The following is a 19,452-nucleotide window of genomic DNA, read 5'->3' as shown; positions in this document are numbered from 1 at the left end:
CTTCAGCCCCCAAAATATCTAGATGACCCTTACAGACTTTACGGAAGACAAAATTGTTTTATAGGAGGACGGAATGAAAATACAATTGTTGGTCCTGGCTACTTTTATTGCCCACTCTAGATATATGGTTCTCTGGGCCCTGGCTTAGACAACTCCACAACGTAATCCCCGGCCTCTAAGGCTCAACTTGACTCAACTCGACTCAACTTCATCCCGTCATAACAGCTTCACCACTCAAAACTTGCGTTGTTCTTCTATTTGAACCTCTGCTGTTGATTCTGTCAGGTTGTCTCTTGGTCCGACTACCAAGTGAATTAATGATCACCTTGATTGTTTAGTCAAGGGGTCTCGAGTTCTGTTTGCATTTTGCACCTGGGCACTGGCATCCATATCGCGCGCCGGGCTGCTGATACTGTGCTCCGACTCGGTTCTTATTGACACGAGCTTCCCTTAACCAGAAGACTGGCTGTCACGTAGGGAATCAAAGGCGATGAGAAAATTTCGAGAAAAGTAATAAGACCCCTACCATGACGTGATCCAAATACCGGGGAAACAATTTGCTTAATGAGAACTCGAGCTCGACGAAGGAAAATAGATAACACAAAATAACTAGATAGCGAGGGTGGGTATAAATGACCAAGAGGAGAAAGAGATGAGAGGACAGGACATGATGTTATAACGCTACTAAAGCCGAAACAGAGAAGAATACAAAGCAAAACAGAAAGCATATGCGGTAAGGTGCCAGGTGTCAAAAATCAGGCAAGTGTCATCAAAGGTGGCAATGGTAGGGTAGGGCCATTCAATCAGATGCCGTAACTCTGTCCAGGTGCCAGGGTATGCGATTGCATGCTTTCGTACGGCATTTCGTTCTCGTATTGGTGGGTTGTCCACGGTTCCACGCTTCGGCTGTTACTGCGCATGCGGGTTAGACTGCGCAGCTTGTTGGTGAAGCTCTCATTCGAGCTGCGATTGCGCCGGTGATCGAATGACATGCGCCGGCCGATACTTTGACGGGCCTCGTTTGCATTCAATGTAGGTGCGGCGGTCATTGCACGGGGGAGTAAGCGGCCCATGTCTACATTGTCAATCGCAACGTCGATGGTGGCAGAGGAATCACGAGGCGAGACAGGGTCGTTGTGTCCAGGGATCGGAGGTGGGGGAGGGGGTGTGTTGAGATGTTGGAGCTCTGGGAGGATCGGAGGTGGAGGTGGAGGCGGGATGGTCTCGACATAATGCGCGGATGGTCTCCTCTGCATTGCGGCCTCGATTGTGCCCTCGATGCTCACAGTGACGCTCGGCGATGTACCGGATATATACCCACCCGAGCTCGTGCGTCGATGACCCATGTTGCGGCTACGGCTGTTCGAACGGCTTCGAGGAAGGTTGGGGTTGAAGCGTGGGTGCATTGGGATGTCTGTTGGCACCGGTGCAGAATTCTTGAATTGACCTTCTGGCATAGGGACTGACATTGACCGTCCGATTCTTTCTGCTTCGCCTTGATATCGTGCATCGGAGAGGAGGATTGCGCCATAGCTATCCGTGGGAAGCGCAGGTACAGAAGGTGGACGCTCTTGCTCAATGCCATTGCCACCGTATTTGGGGTGCCTCATTGCTCGTGGTGTCGCTGGGAGTCCAAGAGGAGGACCAGAGCGACCAGAGCTGGAGTCGGATCCGCTTTGGTATTCTGGCGAGTTCTTGCTTGGAGGGATGTTATTTCGAGACGGAGCTCGAGGGAAGTAGGAGTTTCCCGAGAATGGAGGAGGGCTTTCTATAGGACTTCGAACAGAGACTGGGCTTCTAGCGGACTGAAGATCACCCGGGAAAGGGATATTGGGAGCAGAAGGATTGCGAGCAAGTGAGAGCCGGCGTGCTTCTAGTTCTGCCGCCGCCAACTCTCTCCTCTTTCTCTCGGCCAGGCTAACAAAGGGAGTCGTTGGAGATACAATGGGAGACACGACATCTTGGGCCTCATAGGCGGCGGCGGCAGCGTCGACATCGTATATGTCCTGGCTGTTCATAGGAACGGAAGTGTCTTCCTGGCCAAAGGTCTTGCTGCTCAGCAATTCAAGCCCTGCTGGTTGGGTGGGTAATTCTGGCTCCGGAATATGTCGAATCTCCGGTTGGCTGTAGGAAGGTCGATGTCTGGACTCTGTCGACCCCTCTCTTCTAGAACTTGTTCCTCTCTCTGCACGACGGCGACTAGCACTTCTGTGCTGCGAGCGAAGTCGTTCGCGATTTCCGGCAACAATGCGAAGCGGATCATCTGTCTCATTCGGTTTGGCAGGGTCAAGGCTGGGCAACGTCATAGGTAGTGACATGGGAAGCGGCGAGGATGGCGATCTCATGGTAGATCCTTGACGGTCAACACTGCGGCCACGGGATGATGCCTCTTTCCCAGCGCGATTCCCCGCATGTTTGCTAGAAGAGCGTTGACGACTGCGCGATCCTGTATTTCTCATCTTGCTTGAGCTTCTAGCACGAGAGCGTGACTTCTTTCCGGGTTCCTCGAGCTTTTCAGAGCCTGCGATTTCATACTGGGCCAACTCTTCAGGCGACATGGGCACTGGCGAGGAAGGTGATCGCTTAGCTGGCTGTATGTATCTACGTTCATTGCGGCCACGGACTTCTTGGGAAGCTTCCCGGGAGTGGTGAGGGCGTGAGCTTTGACTCGCAGTTTCATCTGTGTTTCTTCTCCCACGGCCATTTGAGCGATGACCATGACTTTTCTTCGCGTGGACATGGTAGCTTGCCTCGTCCAGGCTACTGATATATTGATCAATGCTTCGAACACTCGGGCTCTTGGTTGTTGAAGCATAGCTATGGGCACTCTTTGCACTGTGGAGTAAACCGGACTGATCACTTTGATCTGGTTGACCTTCTTCTGCATCTACCAGATCGATCTGGAGGCCGTTTGGCTTGCGGTCACGCGAGCCATTCCGGAGGTCAGAATGATTATGCAGGGCTTCAAAGACACCAGGTGCGGGAGATGGAAGTCCCTTGATGGACGCAAATTTGTCCATGGCTTGTACAGCAGTCTGAGGACTTGGTTTTAAAGAATCCTGCCCAGGCTTGTATACGGTTGCTGAAAGTGTCAACAAGCCGCTATCGCTTTGTTCATCTCGACTCTGTTCGTGACCGCTTGTGTCATCATTCTCTGATGTTGAGCCATAACCGCTAGCGTTGTTGTAAGAGCCTGTTCGAGAGAATGTGGGGGGATGGACATCCACTGGAGTCTCTCCAATTGAAGGTAGGCGTCGGCGATTAAAGGAAGGTGTATTTGTTCGTGAAGTCATTGCTTGGCTCAAACTCTGGATATTGTTGAGCTTATAAGACCCAAAGCCTCCAGGAGATAGGGCCGAGTCAGCCACAGCCGATTCCGCGATTGGCGTGACGCCAGGTGCATTTGTTGGAGTTCGATCATCTGACTTCAGCCCTGGGAATTTGAAGCGGTTGTGCGGCTGCGGGTCAAATGATGTAATTAACTTGAGAGCAGGTCCTTTTCCAGCTTGACGTTGTTGGTTGGAAGCTGATCTTGGGCGAGCTGGAGGAGGCACGAGGAGGCCTGCGCTATGAGGAGGATTGAGGTCAGGGGAAGCAAGTGGTGACTTTCCTCTGATCACTTCTGCAAATGAAGCAGCCTGTTGGGCAGCCGGAGAGGTCCAAGGCTCAGTAGGCTCCGCACCAGTGCACATAAAGCACCTAATCGCGAGTTGTTGTTGCGAATGAGAAACAACAAACTCTCCCCATCGACGAACAAGGTATGACTGACGTTGCCAATCCGATGGTAGAAAAAGGCAGGTCATCAAAATTGCTTCCATGAAATGATTTTGAGAGACATAGACCTCTATAGCATCGTTAATGTCACCGAGGCCCAGTAGGATAGATGCTGCCGTGTGAATGTCTCCCATTTCTAGCAGCTTTTGCACGAATGCCTGTCCAACCTTGTTCGCCTGCGCTTGTCGGCTCATTTGGCTCAGAGCCAGAACCATCCAGTCGAATCCAGTCACTTGCCCAGGCTTAATCATACTAGCCATTTGATCTGTATCAGTTTCACCAAGCCATTGTGCCAAAAGAACGGCACTTTGGCTTTCTGGTGCGTGTCGAGCCACTAAAAGGTTATGTTAGTAGGTAGACCAGCCCCGGACTCATGATCCGGTGGAGATGGTCGGGAAACATACACTCATCTCTAATAAGGTCTTGAGTATCTCCTTCCCAGCCAAAAACAACATTCAACATCTGCTGTCGTAAATCTTCAGGTGTCAGATGGTTCTCATCGATTGGCGGATGTGATTTATAAGGAACATCATTTAGCCGTGCTCGAATGAAGGGAAACAAATCGACAACATTCTTCTCTGCGGGACTCCTCTGTACTTCATTTCTTAGTCGAGATCCAACACGAGAGCTCTTCACCGATGACATCGACACAGAAGAAGCATATGGATAATTGGTGGATGGCTGCGGTGTATCGCGACCAATGGATGTCATCGAAAAGGAAGTGCCACTCTGGGCAGATCGGGTGGGTGGTGAAAAGGGTCGCTCGACCTTGTATCTCCCAGATGAAGCTTTAGAGCTCACAGATTCCGTTCGGCTCCTTGATGAAGCAGGACTCACAAGGTCCGCTCTTTGCTGTTTCGCGCTGTCGATCCCATTTGTATCATATGGAGTTCGTCTTCCGGACCCTCGTTCCCGAATCTCTGGGGCGTCTTGCAAGCGCCTAGGAGACATTGTCCGTGACCGGCTTCCTTCTGATGTCCCTGTTCGAGAACTTAACCGGAGATGTTGTACGTTTGCAACCATTGCGGGATTGTCCAAGTCATACTGTTGTACAGTGTCCTGAGGACCAAGGGTGAAGAGCGTAGCTGTGGGGCCATAGCTTGCTAGGCCTCGTACTCCTTCTATTGTGGGAATTGGCTCGTAAGTGACGTGCTTAGTTCGAACGTCCCATGACCATGTTTCGCTATGAAAAGAAAGGCTAGAGTCAGCATATTCAAACATCATAGAATCGTTCCACTGCTAAACAGAGATAAGACGCACCCCTCAAGATATTGCACGATTCGGCCATTTTTGGACCATGACATCCATTTAGGATCCTCAGAAGTTGAGTCGGACCGTTTCAAGACCCGAATGACCCTGGGTGACTCTTTTCCAGGGGGCTTTGCCACACTCCAGACCCTTAAGTCGCCATTTGACGCCTGCGTTGCCAACATGTCTGATTTCTGTTTCGATGAAGAGGCATGCCAGGCAATTGAAATGATTGGGGATGGACCACGCGAAGTAGTAAGTGTGTGTAGGATAGTGAATTGGGGAAGAAGATTGGCAATCAATATTGATCCATTTTGATAGCTAATTAGATTTTGTGAGTCCCGTAGTGGCATGTGGTCGACTGGAAATTTGAACGTACCCGATCGCATATGTACGACAATCTGTAGCCGGGGCAAGAGACGTGATAGGGTCGAAGATGGTGCGCGCGGATATATGTTCCGATGTAGGAGGCTCAAAGAGAATGACCTCGCCTTTCCCATTGCCTGCATTTCACTGCCATCAGCATTCAATCCAACTTGAAGATATGACCGGTGCAGAAAGAAAGCCCATACCAAATGCGACATTCCCATTCCGCATCCACGACGCAACTCGCAACTGTTCAAAAGAAGCGAATCGCGCAATCTCCGTCCCGGTGAAAATATCCCATACAATCGCCGTTTGGCCGACATCGTAGCTCACAACCAGTCTCCCTGCACCACGTTCGCTCACATTGTCTACCGAGATAAAATCAATCTTTTCCTGGTGACTTGTAAAGCGCCGTTCCACCGCTAGTGTATCGTGGTGGAGACATAATATTGTCGAGCCTTGAGCATAGAGGAATAGTGACGCCGTCGAAGCGCAGGCCTCGAAACGAGACTCGGGAGCTGGCTGCGGCGCCATTGCGTTTACGGTTCTCGAGGGTCGCGAGGCTGGCTGCAAGCTTCTATTCCATGTTAATTCAACCATATTGTCTTGCTAATATATGGGCAAATTTCGAGCATGCGGGGAGCAGGAATTGGAGTCTACCAGGGCGAGCTTTCTCGGCAAGCGCTAACTGCCCGACTTTTGCAGCTCCAAGGCCAGTGGATACAAGAGTGTAAAGAGACAGAAATGATAGGAAAAAGGAAAAAGATCACGAACCTGACCAGCTCCAGAGGGGCAGGTTAGTAATCGGTCACGACCCTGTTGGCACCGCTTAAGGCAAAGAGAAAGAGATGGCTAGGGTAGCACCAGGCATTTGGTATGAGAAACGCCTCGCGATTTTAGTGCCTGCAGGACAATCGAGCGGGCAAGCTGTGGCGATGATCTGGGCCCTATTAAGGCAAAAGCTAGCTGCGAGGTAATATGCGACCAGGCGAGAACGGGGTAGAGCGGACAGCGAACAGACCGGGGGTGGTGTAAATGTTGGGAAGTGATAGAAGAAGGAACCAGGATTAACTTTCTTTTCTTTTTCTTTTCTTTGCGCACCACGTTTATCACATTCCCAAAAGATTAGCGTGGAGGGGCGTAAGGTTGTGACAGGATACAGGACGCGGGGTGGAGAGTTAGTGACCGGGGGACCCTTCGCCCTAAGTATATGCGCTGGTATATCGGTAGGCGATATAAAAAAGCTGGCGCCACTCCCTGCGCGTTGAGCCAGGATATGAACAGGGGGTTAAATGCTGACTGCTGGTAGGACAGAAGCAAAGTTCTCCTTTTTTTCCCAAACAGACGATCCATATCTCCAGCCATGGAGCAATCGGGGTTGGCGCCCGGTGCGAAGGGCAAGGCGCTTCATTTCACGACCGACCATACAGTGCGCGGGTTGAGAAGCGACCGAGCACTCCGAGCATCCACTTTAACCCCCGTGTGCAGGATCGAAGACTGCATCATCACATCATTAGCGGAGACGGTGAGATCGAGCCTTGGGTGGCTGGGGCAGCGTGGCTCTGATGCTGTGAGCGTGCACCAACGAGAGAGCGGAACGGGAGGTCGCAAAAAAAGTTATAGGGTTAGATCAATGCAGGAGGCTCCCGAATCACAGACGGGAACCTTCATCGTCGGGCGAGTGGGTCTAGCATGAGTCTTGCTTTTCTGCACATCTGGAGAAGCGATCCCGAACTTTGTTGTTGCACGCAAAGGACCAGCCTTGGTATGTAACTCCCGAATGAGGGATGTTTCGATTTCATACGGAGTAGGTGGGATGGTGTTCTGTCTGTTTCCCTTATTCATTGTCTTCAAGGCTCGAGAATCATGCACTCGAGAGACCAAACGAATGTAAGAAACCGTGAATGTTCTGAGACACTTGATGTGACGAGGATCCGTGCAGTTGTTGACAAGCTGCACCTTCATCACCTCACTCATCCAATCACATCCCATGACTGCTGATCACTCGGCGCCTACATCACACTGGGTAACCAATCACTGGCGCCGCTTCACCTTTTCTCTGAAAAAGGGAGAGAACAGGCGTGACAAGTGTCAAGCCCTGGAAAGGCATTGAACAACTGCTGGACATTGGTGGAGTCCACCTCGTTGCGGAGAATTCTGGCCGTTCCGTCTCGGGTGTTTCATACGGTGATGTCGTGCCGATCCATAGTCTCTTGCTTCTTTTGCACCGTCCATATTTGAGCAATCACGTTGTCGCAAAGTCATATACATAGTTGACTCCTTTTTTTTCTTTCTTTAAGCTCTTAATTTCACCTGGAGAGTTGCTTGGAAACGGTTCAGGAGTTCCGAGTTCTCATCTCCACTGTGTGTGATGTGATTATGTGCCTGGAGGAACCTGCCGTGTTCCTTATGCACATCAGGCACATTTTGCTGTACTCCTATAGGAGCTTGGGCCCTTGTTAACAGTATAAGCAGAAGTTCACAACTGAGCCTGGTAAAGTGGTTGATGCAGAGCCTGCACGACGTGTGATCACCGCCATTTAAGACGTGTTGGAAATGGAGGAAGGAAGAGGTGGAGAGAAGCCAGGGAACGATCTGCCACCACTATGTACATACTGGACATACACTACACACTTGACTTGATTCTATGTAAACAGAGGTAAACAACTTAGTACAACCATTTCCAATGTCAAAGTTTCTTCCCCAACCCATCATCCTGGATGAACTGCAGGCCCACCTCAAGTCGCATCAGCTGCGTATCATCTGACTCTGACGTGGGATGGCGGGGCTCTTATCTTTTCCCCGGATTCCGTGACTCACGAGAATCCCATTGCTCTTCCACCCATACTCCGTACTGTTCCTACATACCCTGCTCCAAATCTATTTTTGGGTCAATCATATGATCTACCATGGCTCACCCAGAGACTATCGTCGTGATCGGGTAGGTCCATTTCATTCCCATGCTGCCAGGGACTACAGCTACCCTATGATATGCCTTCTAGCTAACATTAGAACTTTCTAGTGCAGGTGTCATCGGACTATCAACCGCTCTCCGCATCCAGCAACAACTTTCTCCATCGCAGTCTGTGCTTCTCGTAGCCAGAGAATTCCCCTCCAATGAATCGATCAACTACGCATCGCCTTGGGCCGGCGCACATTATCGACCCGTCCCAGGCTCGTCTCCACAGGTCCTCAGAGAAGCAAACCAAGCAGAGCGAACATACAAATACCTCAAACGAGTAGCTGCCGATGAGCCGGGCGCCGGAATCAAGTTTCTTAAAGGCATCGAGCACCTCGAAGCACCACCTGCCGAATACTCTGATCCCCAGAGTTTGCGCAATGTATATGCCAGCATGGATGATTTCCGACACCTAACAAAGGACGAGCTGCCTGTCGGTGTGAAATGGGGTGTCGAGTACGAGACATGGGTGATTAACTCCCCAGTATACTGCGCGCATATCCTGCGCAAACTTATCCTCAAGGGTGGCCGGACGAAGCAGTATACACTCGCCAACGTGAAGGAGGCCTTTTCTCTCGCGCAAAACGTAAGAACGGTGGTCAACTGCTCCGGACTGGGCTTTGACGACCCTGAATCTTTTATCATCAGAGGTATGTTCTACAAGTCATATAGTTAGAGCCCTCTATTAATTGAACAACAATTGACACTGAGCAGGCCAAACATGTCTAGTACGCAACCCCGTCTCTGCAACAATTACCCGCCAAAATACAGATGGTTCCTGGTCCTTCTGTATCCCTCGCCCTCTGGACGGGGGAACTATCATCGGGGGTACCAAACAACCCCATGAATGGGATCCCAAACCCTCCCCAGAGATCAGGGCCCGACTTCTTGCCAACGCAAGTAAATGGTTCCCCTTCATCCCGGAAGGCGGAGGCCAGTTTGACGTCATTCGTGACATTGTGGGACGCCGACCTGCTCGCCAAGGTGGGGTGAGGATGGAGGTGGAGAAGTTGGCCGATGGCAAGAACATAGTTCATGCCTACGGGGCTGGCGGGCGGGGGTTTGAGATCTCTTGGGGTGTTGCGGAGGACACAACGGGGCTGATGCTGGAAAATGGACTGCTCCAGGCTAGAGCAGCATTATAGATATACTCTCATACTACTAGCAGTAAATACCTAGGTATTCATGTAAATACATCACCAAATAGAACATGCATAAGGCTACTGATATGTTTGAAGATGCTAAATTCCTATCGAGCCAACTTGAATAATGTTCCCTGAAAACATGGATAAGAACTTGAAAATAGTCACAGTATACTCCCATGAGAGTGAACAACTCCTAAGGCTAGGAGTCTTGGATGTTCAACCTTGAAAAGCTTCTAAACTTGAAGCGTTCATGAAACAGGCAAAAAGATCATGATGTTACGCAAACTTATTTGTTTCCACTAGATATTACCTTTTTGGTCATGGAAACAGTAGATGAATAAGACAGGGCACGTCTTTGATAGCTTTAAATTTTGCAAAAAACAATGGGAATCATCGTATTAACTCATGCAAACACTGGAAATGAACGGACTTTTTGCTACCCAAAGCAAGACTCCATAACAACATGTCAGTTCGCTGATTCTTCGGTCACAAATAACAGAAGGTCTAATCCCGTCTTTCCTGTTGCCATCGCCTTCACTCACTCTCATTCCTAGGATGGGGGAATACATCCTGGCTCCCAAGGCGTGATGGACAACAAGTGATTGACCGGGTATCTAGAGACATGACAAAGCCCATAAAACGCCAATGATCTATGCATCAGGTCAGACAGGCGATTGCGAATGCGCGATCAACTTGCCACCCGGATCTGAGCCCGTGAGAAAACGGACCGGACTGACAAAAGTCGAATTTTCCGAGATCCAGCTGGGAAGAGAACCTAGAGACCCACGATAGTAGTCTCGTGAGAAGACGAGGGTAATCAATCCGCGGCCGCAGCCTCGGCCTCGGCCCTCTGGGCGAGCGCATCTCCGTCCATTGTCGGGGGAAGCTCCTGGCCAGTTCGCTCGAGGAACTCTTCCGCATCTCGCCTCTCCTTTTCTAGCTGGGTTTGCTTCATCTGCTCCACCAGATCAGCGAATTCATCCTCCTCGTCGCTGCTCTCATCCTCCTCCTTCCAGCCGCCATCCTCGAACATAGCACGGCCTGTGGCTTCCTTGGCCTTCTGGGCGTTCTCCTCGGCTGTTTTCTTGTCGATGCGTTCCTTCTTCCACTTGGCGAATGTCTCTGGGGTGACTGGCGTGAGAGTACCGGTCAACCTATGACGCTCAGACTCGAGGAATTCCTCCAGGGTGAGAGTAGCGAGTGGCGACTTGTCCATCAGTGCTTTCTCAGCCGCCTTCTGCTCCTTAGTCTTCAGAACGAATCTGTTCGGAAATGTCAGTGTCTACCCGGTATAAATGTGAATGTTTTATCGGATGTAATTCCCACGTACCCAGGCGGCAAACTGTGCTTGTACATGCACTTATCACCTCCATTCGGACAGGTCCAGAACCAACCATACTTCTGGTTCTCGACGGCCTCGATAAAGTATTTGCAGACTTTGTCGGTGGTCGTACGGGGGTTCCCGTGCTTGCTGAGCACAACACTGCGCAACTTCTCCTCGTCCCAATCTTCCATCTTGTCGGCCTTCTTGCCTCCCTCCGCTTCCTGCTCCTCCTGATCACGCGAATCGGTATACAGATCCTTCTTGGCAGCCTTGCGCTCGATATCCAGATCGTGACTGAACTTGCACTTGCGGCCTTTCTCGCAACCACCCTTCTTGTGGAAGACACACAGCACAGTCTTCGGGTCGACGCCGAAGGGCACTTTTTGGGCCTGGATGGGCTTGAATAAATCTGCGGCCTCTCTTTTGGCATCTTCGGCCGCCTTCTTCTCGGCTGCGAGTCTGAGTTTCTCGGCTGCTTTCCGCTTGTCATCGGGTGTCTTGTTGGAGACCGATTGCGCTTGCAGCTGTTGAATCTGTTTCTTGGCGGCACCACCTTTTTTCTGTCGGAGGGTTAGTGTGAGTGGGCGTCATTGGAGCGGGGGAGAGTGTTATCGTTGCGCGGGGGAGGGGAGGGGTGAGGTGAGGCGGATCGGGATTTTCGACGTACGTTTTTCATGCCAAAGGTCTAATGATAGGTTGAATCAAGGTCAGTAAGGATTTCTCGCACGGCACAAGGATTGTAGATCCATAGAGAAGAACTCACCTTATCATCGACGGTGGTCTTCTTCTTCTTAGGCTGGTCAGCCTTCTTGGGAGCCATGGTGACGAGTTTGCCTGGTTAGGCTTGTGGATTTAAAGTGGGATAAAAATGTGAGATGCGCGGGTTGGGCGAGTCGCTGGAAGAAAACGCTGATATGCAACCCAAAAGAAAGAAACGGGCCCAGGCGGGTAGGAGGAGTGAGAGATAGAGGTGAGTAGGTTGAAAAGCCAGAAGATTGAAGCCTCCACAAATCTGAGTCCGAGGGGTGAGTGTGGCGGAAGAGTTGGGCACTGACCAATGACGATGCCCCCCGAGTATAACAATCTTTCAGAGATTTGGTTTACTCGCTGTCGCGTGCATCATTTCTGCTACAACCGAGGAAATTCAGAAATTAAAAATAGGAATCAAATAAAAGAGGCTCTCAGGATTCTGTATTGACCACAAATATGCTAATTTAATCTCTCCGCTGCTCGTGGTGACTCTACATTCTCGGTTGGTCAAACCCTTTGCGTCATTGCCCCAGTTAAGTGGGCGCACAGTGCGCAGTGGAGGACTCGAGCAGAACCCTAACTGCTCGAGTTTGGATCTGGCTAACATCCAGGTCTAGGTAGACACTTATGACCTTTCAAATTGAAAGAGTATATACTTTGACTACTGACACTACAGACTAGGTGAGTTTTTAGTGTCACTTGGGCAGTCCTTACAAGTTGATCCTTTGTGCCCTCCAGGGCTGGTGGAAGACCATAGAAAAGAATTGAAACAATTGAAACAAAAAGAAAATCTGAAAAATAGGCACCGCATTCATTCATCAGGAAGGTCCCTCACAATAGTGATCTACCCAGGTATAAGGCCAAGCACTTGCCAGTAGCAAACTTAAGCCTGGTCGTTGTGCTCTACAAACAGTCGAGGGGATTTAAAGCAAAACCAAAATCTCCGGCACACCTTCCCAGTGGCGCCTCAAAAGCACCCGTATTTTTCATTTCTGGTCGTCATAGCTTCTGTAGAAAGGGATGGGGTTAAATGTCAGGTTATTTAAGACACCTCCTGGATCTTGGCCGACTTTTGGTCGGCCTCCTCCAGCTCGGGAAGGTCCTCCTATTCATAACGTTAGAAAGCTGTCCGTACCGCTATGCACATGTTTCACATCTGCAGAATCGGAATCAAATCGGGTCACTTACATCGTCATCCTCGCCCTCATCTCCAGCTCCGCCCATGCCACCGGGCATACCACCGGCCAGAGCGCTCAGGTCGGGCATGCCACCGGCACCGCCCATGCCACCGAGCTTGGAGAAGTCGATGTTGCTCAGGCCACCCTCCTCGCCGCCACCACCCATGCCGCCGAAGTTGTTGGCATAGTCGTCCTCGGCAGCCTCATCTTGCTCGTCCTCATCAACCCACTGAGAATTCCGTTAGCCAATCGCCCTTCGCCAAATTTACCCCGCTTCTCATGATGCAGTACATACCTTGTCGAAGTCGGTCTTCAGGAAGTGAACCTTCTTGTTCTCCTTGAGCAGACGGGGCCAGTACTCCAGCTTCAGATCCTTCTTGCGCAGAACGAGCTCGACTCCACGGTCGGTGTGGTTGGACTTGCTGTTCTCAACGTCGATCTCGCCGTACAGGTCCAGAGAGACAGAGTAGGTGACGCCCTTGCGGGAGGGACCAGTGAAAGAGACATTGTTGGCGGTGATGCTCAGCTTGGCTTGGTCCTTGGGGACATCGGCGGTCTTCAGGTCCACGTAGAGGTAGTTGCGCTCGGGATCCGAGTCGGAGGAGCGCTGAGCCCAGGTAACTGCAGGTCACCAAGTTAGCTTTTCTCCCGTCTTTCAATTCATGGGAGATAGCATTGAAAACAGCCTCATGCTTCAGGTTTCAACATGGCCCATGCAATCAGATAACGTCATCACGAGCTGATTGCGCAAAATGTGCAGGGTCGAGTTGTTTGGAGCGGGGAAGTCGAGCTATCACAAAAAACGTACCTTCGGGGTGGACGGTTCCGGACATTTTGGTGTGGAGTGGGAGAGGGGAAAGATTATAGTAGTATGGAGATGAAGATGAAGAAAGAACTTGGAGAAGAGATGGAGGTGGTGTGGTTGGGAAAGGGAAGCAGCTCACTCAAAGACGCATGGCGCCCGCATTCACACTGCTAGAAGGTACTGGAATACTGGCACAGCTGTTTGCCTTGTTTGCCTTGTTTTTGCTTAATATGCCTGAGGCACTAATATCTGACTCAGCAATTTATGGCTCCCCGCCTCCTCCACCGGGTGGCCGCAGGCATCGAACTGATAAGACGCAACACAGAAGGGTCGAGCAGTCTGGTGGTCCGCCTGGCTTTGCTTGAAGCTCACATTTAGAACTGTATCTGTGACTCTGTCACCACCCTCACACGTCTCAGGAGGAGGAAAATCGTCTGGGCGCATCCCATTTCTCCTCACCCCACGTTGAATACCACGACCCCAGTGCTCGCAAATTGATCGCTATCGATCGGCCTTTCGGAGAAGCCGATTAACCTTCACCTTGTTTTTTTTTATCGCAGCTCATAAAGCTACAACTTCTACGACCATGGAGTCCTTGAAAGCTGTTTTCTTTGGACCCGACCCTGCGGTCCAGGTAAGACTAATCTGTGGCGAACTTGCTTCAAGAGAAAGCTGCTGACGACGACTCGCCCGGCCAGATGAGAAAGTGCAATACCCTTATTCGCGCAAATACCAGACAACTAGACCGTGATCTTGCTCATCTCAAAAGTCTCGATACCAAAACTCGTCAACACATCATCAATTCATCCAAACGAGCGCAACGAAACCCGTCGCAGGCTAAACAGGCAACAAGCGAAACTAAAACCTTTGCGCGGGAGCTCATGAGGATTCGGAAACAAACCACTCGTTTGAATACAAGCCGGGCCCAGTTACAGAGTGTCGGGATGCAGGTGAACGAGGCTTTTTCTGTGCGCAAAATCCAGGGCAGCCTCCAGAAGTCTACGGGAATCATGAAGGATGTAAACACTCTGGTGCGCTTACCGGAGTTGTCATCCACGATGCATCAACTATCGACAGAGCTAGTTCGAGCCGGTATTATCGAAGAAGTCATTGATGACGCAATCCCCAACAATGAGCTATTCGAGGATGAGTACGAGGAAGCAGAAGAGGAGGTGGACAAGATCTTGCAAGAGGTTTTGCAGGGCAAACTCTCCCAAGCACCCGCCAGGCCCACCGAACCACTTGCGGAGGAGTCTCCTGTCGCGGAGGAGCCCGAATTCGAAGATCAAGAGAAGACGCTCGACGAGATGCGAGGCCGCCTGGAGGCTCTCAAGAGCTGATATACCCCCCTCTACAGTTATTGAGGCATTGGATATACCGTATCATTTATCACCCTGCTTCCACAGAGTATTTGTTTTAATTTTGCGTTTCCCCATTGGCAGGAGTTTGGCGGGAGTTCATTAGTGATTTCTTCGCGAGCTGGACCTCATAGAATGAAACAAAGTAATTCTACCATCCACCCAGTGGCCCAGTACCTCTACTCGTATCCTAATTTCTTAACCACACTGCGAGTGGGGTCAAATAAGTGATTCAAATCAGCCTTGCCTGCATTGTCTGTGTTATCGGTTGTATAACTCCTAGCTGTTAAACGGCTAGGTATTTTCTTAAAGCTCCCTTCTATCCAAAAGTTCACTTTAGTAGGAATTTTATATCTAGCTGCTAGTATGGAAAGTGCTTCACTAGTACTATCAATGGTATTAAGACACCTAAACATACTAACTGCCCTCTGAGTGTATACAGATACTCCTATGTCACCCGCCGGGTAGTTTGAAACACGCTACCCACGGTATTTAAGATGAATACAGCGCACCTCTGGCGAGCTTTCCGTTGACCACTAATATACAAATCGTAATGGTGTGCATCAGATTCCAAATCTTGCAGATTACTTGTCATTTGCTTACATACGTCGGGTTTTTCCAAGGAGCAACAGCTCGAAGGTCGTCCGTGACCCTGTCAACGCTGTCCCGCTTTTTCACAGTTCGTATTCTGAAACCATTCAAAAATGGCCTGCATGTCTGACATTATTTCTGAAGCGCGTGATCTCCGCAAGGGGATTCCATTCTATCTTGTTGCAGAATGCTCGTTCCAGGGCGGCTCGCATAGGGTATTCAAGCTTGTCTTTGAAGATTCCGTACTATGGGCTGCGCGAGTCTGCCATCGGCCAGGTGATTGGAACCATGATCTTCGTGCCATTAAGAATTTCCTTCACATCAAAAAGCTACACCCTAAGATCAAAGCGCTAAATTGCTATTTCAAAGTAGAGTATCCTGTCTATTATTCAGAGTGGGTTGTTGGCGAACCAATAGCAATTTGGAACCACCAGATCCCTTTACAAAGAAGAAACGTCCTTCTCGACGACCTAGCAGAATTCCTTCTACAGCTATGGACTACTCTGCCTCCTTTAAGTAGTACTGTACCTGTATGGGATGTCTGATACTCCAGTTGGCTAACACAAAGCCTGGATCGGGGAATATTACGCACAATTCGTGGAAAGGCAAGATGGGGCAACGCCGTGGGTTATTTGATCATGCGATTCTTAATCCCTGAATAACTAGTAGGTATGCTTCCACATTTGACAAGTATATCGGTTTCGGTCTTGCCCATGGTGATTTGAACTCCTACGATATTATGAAGGATGATGGTTTCCACTTGACAGGGTATGTAAGAATCGCTTTTCGAATTCATTTTATAGGTATCACTTTCAAAAAGTTGACTTGACTGTAGGGTAATTGATTGGGATTGGATACATGTAGCACCTCTACCTGCAGTGATTCATCATCCTTGGTTTATAGCGGATATTCCTGGATGGAAAAATGAAGGAGTGGGAGAAAGGGAAGTGGTCATTGATGACCGTCTTTTCCTTGAAGCTGCGATTAGACAGAAAGAGAACTCACGACAAATGCCTCTCGCGGTATCCACATTGATTTGCGACTATGGGAAAAGACTCTTCTTCCAATCATCCTTTCATTGCAAAGAAATACATGAGGAATTCGTCAAGACAAACTGTACACGTACGAAAGAAACTATGGAAGCTGCAAGTGCACAGTTGACTTATGTGCTTTCCCTATACCCAGATTTGGTGGACACGGAGGGTGTTCTAGTGGTTAAATAGTTACTGGAGAAGGATTGAGAAGCAACTATCCGCATGTTCTTTCAATTCTTAAAACTCAACAGTTGAGATGCAATACTAGTAAGATGGATGCGCTTACCTACGCTCAGCCTCGATGCAAACAGAGTAAACAAGCCCGGTGCCCGACGCCAAAAGAGGCTTAGCCCGACTGATGGTCGCAATCGCCCCCAATGTGGCTGTGGCCGCCTGGTCTCTCCCTTTCCCTCCTCTTCCATTTCACCTCTTTCGGACTCTCCCTCTCACTCTCATCTCCCTACTTTTCCCTTATCACCCAAAGGAAAAGTTACCAACCAAGTTTCACTTACATTCCACCCCAACTCTTTCACTCTCTCCAAGTGCTGTTTTTTTTTCAAGCGGCGCATCCGATCCCGACAACGCGTTAATATCATATCGCGACTTCTGCTCTTCTTCCAAATCATCCGCTTTCCATCTCTCTCTCCCACAAGATGTCTGCCAACCTGGACAAGTCGCTCGACGATCTCGTCGGTAACCGTCGCCAGACTGCTCGCCGTCGCGGTGGAAACCGTCGCGCTACTGCCAAGCCTACCACGGTCGGAGGTGTCAAGAAGTCCTCCAGGGCCCCCAAGGCCCCTGCGAAGGCGGTTCACCCTACCCCGGTTCCAGCTGCATCCAGCAAGATCATCGTGAGCGGACTGGTAAGCATTTACTCACCCTTCTCCAGTTCATTGCACAGCATTTGCTAACTTCTTCAAGCCGTCCGATGTGACTGAGGCCAATATCAAGGTATGTTGATCTAGAGGCCTTCGCCTTGGCTTTGATCGCCATCTTGCTTTCGAACTCTTCGAGGTGTAAACGACTTCAACTCGCATGTCCGGCTTGTCCTGTTCCTCTATACCTCCCCCGCCTGTTGGCAGTCGCCCAGCGCGCTCCCGGCACAGACAGACGCTCCTTCCACAAGTATCTGCAAACATTTTCTCTCTTTCCTGGTTGGCATCTTGCGATACAGGAAGTTGAAGCGTTGTCACTTCGGTGGCCAGATGTATACTGCTCGTGTCGATCCCTACCCAGAGGTGATCCGCCCGCTTTATCACCATCCGAGTACTGTGCCGAGGATTGAAGATGATCATCTTCATCCTGCCCCTGTTTTCGAAATCCCGCTCATACTATTCCTATCTCGTGTTTTGAGCTTTGGAGAGGGCATCAGCGAGCGCATCAGTGACACAGCGGGCATTCTTTTGTGAACAAATTCGGGCGCCCTAAACCGCGGAAGATCCTTTCGGCTTCCTTTTCAGTTCTACTATCCGGTGGGGTGAATCCCATCGACGTGGATCTTGAGGGATAGCTTGTACAGCATTTCATCATATGAGTATGTTTATCAACCGAGGGCGATCATGAGAACGCAGGGCGGAACACTCTGTTATCCATTGCAGCGACCAAGGCGTGCATTCTTGGTAGCACTGTGCGGCCACCATGTGTCGTTCGAAGACTTATCGCGCTTGATTGGTCAAATGATGAGGGATAGGGCGCCATTTGATACCGGTGGGGGATTGACATCGTGTCTGTGCAACTGGAATGTTGAGGATTTTTCTTCGCGAAGGCGGAGTGTGGTTTGGCGATTCTAGGAATACAACATTCGACCGATCGCCCCTATGTGCTCGCTGATGCTCTTTGATTCGTCGGACTTGCAGTTCTTTTCGTTTGCGCTGTCGCTGTGGTTTTTCATTCGAGATTCGACTGCCGTTGATTCAACTGAAACTATCAGACGCAGCATACTGATCGTCTGCGCTATAGGAATACTTCACCAAGTCTGCAGGCCCCGTCAAGAAGGTGATCCTTACCTACAACCAAAACGGAACCAGCCGTGGCATTGCCTCCATCATCTTCGGCCGCGCCGACACTGCCGCCAAGGCCGCCAAGGAGCTTAACGGTCTCCATGTCGATGGCCGTCCCATGAAGGTCAGAATTATCTCAGAATCATGTGTTCTACTATTTTGGAAGAGGTTATTGACGATACTTTAGATTGAGGTTGTTTATGATGCCTCCCACGCCCCGAATGTTCCCGCCCCCAAGCCGCTCACCGAGCGCATCGCGTAAGCTTGAGTATTCTCTTGATAATCCGGCCTCATGCTAACTGTCTTATAGTCACCAGAAGTCCCAGCCCAAGCCTGCCACCGCTGCCAAGGCAGGTCGTGGAGCTAACAAGAAGAACAACGCCAACGCCAACACCAACACCAACGCAAGCACCAACGAAGGAGCCAAGGGTCAAGCTCGCGGCGCCAAGGGTCGCAAGGGTCGTAACCCTGGCCGTGGTAAGCCCAAGTCCGTCGAGGAGCTCGACGCTGAGATGGTGGACTACTTCGCCGGTGGCAACGAGAATGTCCCTACCCAGGCCGCTGCTCCTGTCAACGCTGCTCCCCAGGCCAACGTTGGTGAGGACCTCGGCATGGCTGAGATCTCCTAAACATCGCCTATTCATAGTGTCGTCAGCACTTGCTCTTGCTCTTGCTAATGCACGTGGATGGTGGTATAAGCCGTGCTTGGTTTATCTCGGAGGAATTGATAGTTGATGCGCGGGTCATATCTTCTGCTGTCCTCTTTTTTTCTTTGCTTCTTCATGGGTGTGTTCTTCAGGCTTATTCTTTCTTTTCGGTATCGGACTTAATTTTCTTTTAAATTGCTATTGCGGTCGGAGGACGGGATGTATCTACAATATCACAGTCATCAATGGATGATGAACAAACCATTTTCTACC

The 19,452-nt window shown here is 50.2% G+C and overlaps 6 protein-coding genes across 6 annotated transcripts; 3 read left to right on the top strand and 3 right to left on the bottom strand.

The window, feature by feature from the left end:
- Positions 1–803: 803 nt before the first annotated feature.
- Positions 804–5,988, bottom strand: N7533_004492 (WD40 repeat domain-containing protein; the record flags this gene model as incomplete). The annotated part of the gene is made up of 5 exons (XM_057101142.1): positions 804–4,108; positions 4,179–4,957; positions 5,035–5,343; positions 5,402–5,525; positions 5,595–5,988. The coding sequence occupies 5 exons, from the start codon at positions 5,986–5,988 to the stop codon at positions 804–806; spliced, it is 4,911 nt and encodes a 1,636-aa protein (XP_056960772.1).
- A 2,309-nt stretch (positions 5,989–8,297) lies between these two features.
- N7533_004491 (FAD-dependent oxidoreductase) lies at positions 8,298–9,492 on the top strand (the record flags this gene model as incomplete). The annotated part of the gene is made up of 3 exons (XM_057101141.1): positions 8,298–8,329; positions 8,411–8,997; positions 9,077–9,492. 3 exons carry the CDS (start codon positions 8,298–8,300, stop codon positions 9,490–9,492), a joined length of 1,035 nt encoding a protein of 344 aa, XP_056960771.1.
- An 817-nt stretch (positions 9,493–10,309) lies between these two features.
- N7533_004490 (translation machinery-associated protein TMA46) lies at positions 10,310–11,636 on the bottom strand (the record flags this gene model as incomplete). Its single annotated transcript, XM_057101140.1, has 4 exons — positions 10,310–10,754; positions 10,823–11,376; positions 11,484–11,501; positions 11,580–11,636. 4 exons carry the CDS (start codon positions 11,634–11,636, stop codon positions 10,310–10,312), a joined length of 1,074 nt encoding a protein of 357 aa, XP_056960770.1.
- A 972-nt stretch (positions 11,637–12,608) lies between these two features.
- wos2 (Hsp90 cochaperone SBA1) lies at positions 12,609–13,577 on the bottom strand (the record flags this gene model as incomplete). Its single annotated transcript, XM_057101139.1, has 4 exons — positions 12,609–12,671; positions 12,755–12,973; positions 13,040–13,365; positions 13,553–13,577. The coding sequence occupies 4 exons, from the start codon at positions 13,575–13,577 to the stop codon at positions 12,609–12,611; spliced, it is 633 nt and encodes a 210-aa protein (XP_056960769.1).
- A 558-nt stretch (positions 13,578–14,135) lies between these two features.
- Positions 14,136–14,889, top strand: N7533_004488 (ESCRT-III subunit protein VPS24; the record flags this gene model as incomplete). Its single annotated transcript, XM_057101138.1, has 2 exons — positions 14,136–14,183; positions 14,248–14,889. The coding sequence occupies 2 exons, from the start codon at positions 14,136–14,138 to the stop codon at positions 14,887–14,889; spliced, it is 690 nt and encodes a 229-aa protein (XP_056960768.1).
- A 2,296-nt stretch (positions 14,890–17,185) lies between these two features.
- Positions 17,186–19,161, top strand: N7533_004487 (putative RNA annealing protein Yra1; the record flags this gene model as incomplete). The annotated part of the gene is made up of 5 exons (XM_057101137.1): positions 17,186–17,395; positions 17,454–17,483; positions 18,492–18,656; positions 18,720–18,790; positions 18,843–19,161. The coding sequence occupies 5 exons, from the start codon at positions 17,186–17,188 to the stop codon at positions 19,159–19,161; spliced, it is 795 nt and encodes a 264-aa protein (XP_056960767.1).
- Positions 19,162–19,452: the final 291 nt, after the last annotated feature.

The sequence above is a fragment of the Penicillium manginii genome, assembly GCF_028828005.1.
Source record: "Penicillium manginii strain IBT 31320 chromosome Unknown utg000004l:1.0-7231830.0:1.0-7236170.0, whole genome shotgun sequence".
In the NCBI taxonomy this organism is placed as follows: domain Eukaryota; kingdom Fungi; phylum Ascomycota; class Eurotiomycetes; order Eurotiales; family Aspergillaceae; genus Penicillium; species Penicillium manginii.
This window is presented reverse-complemented; position numbering and strand designations above follow the sequence as displayed.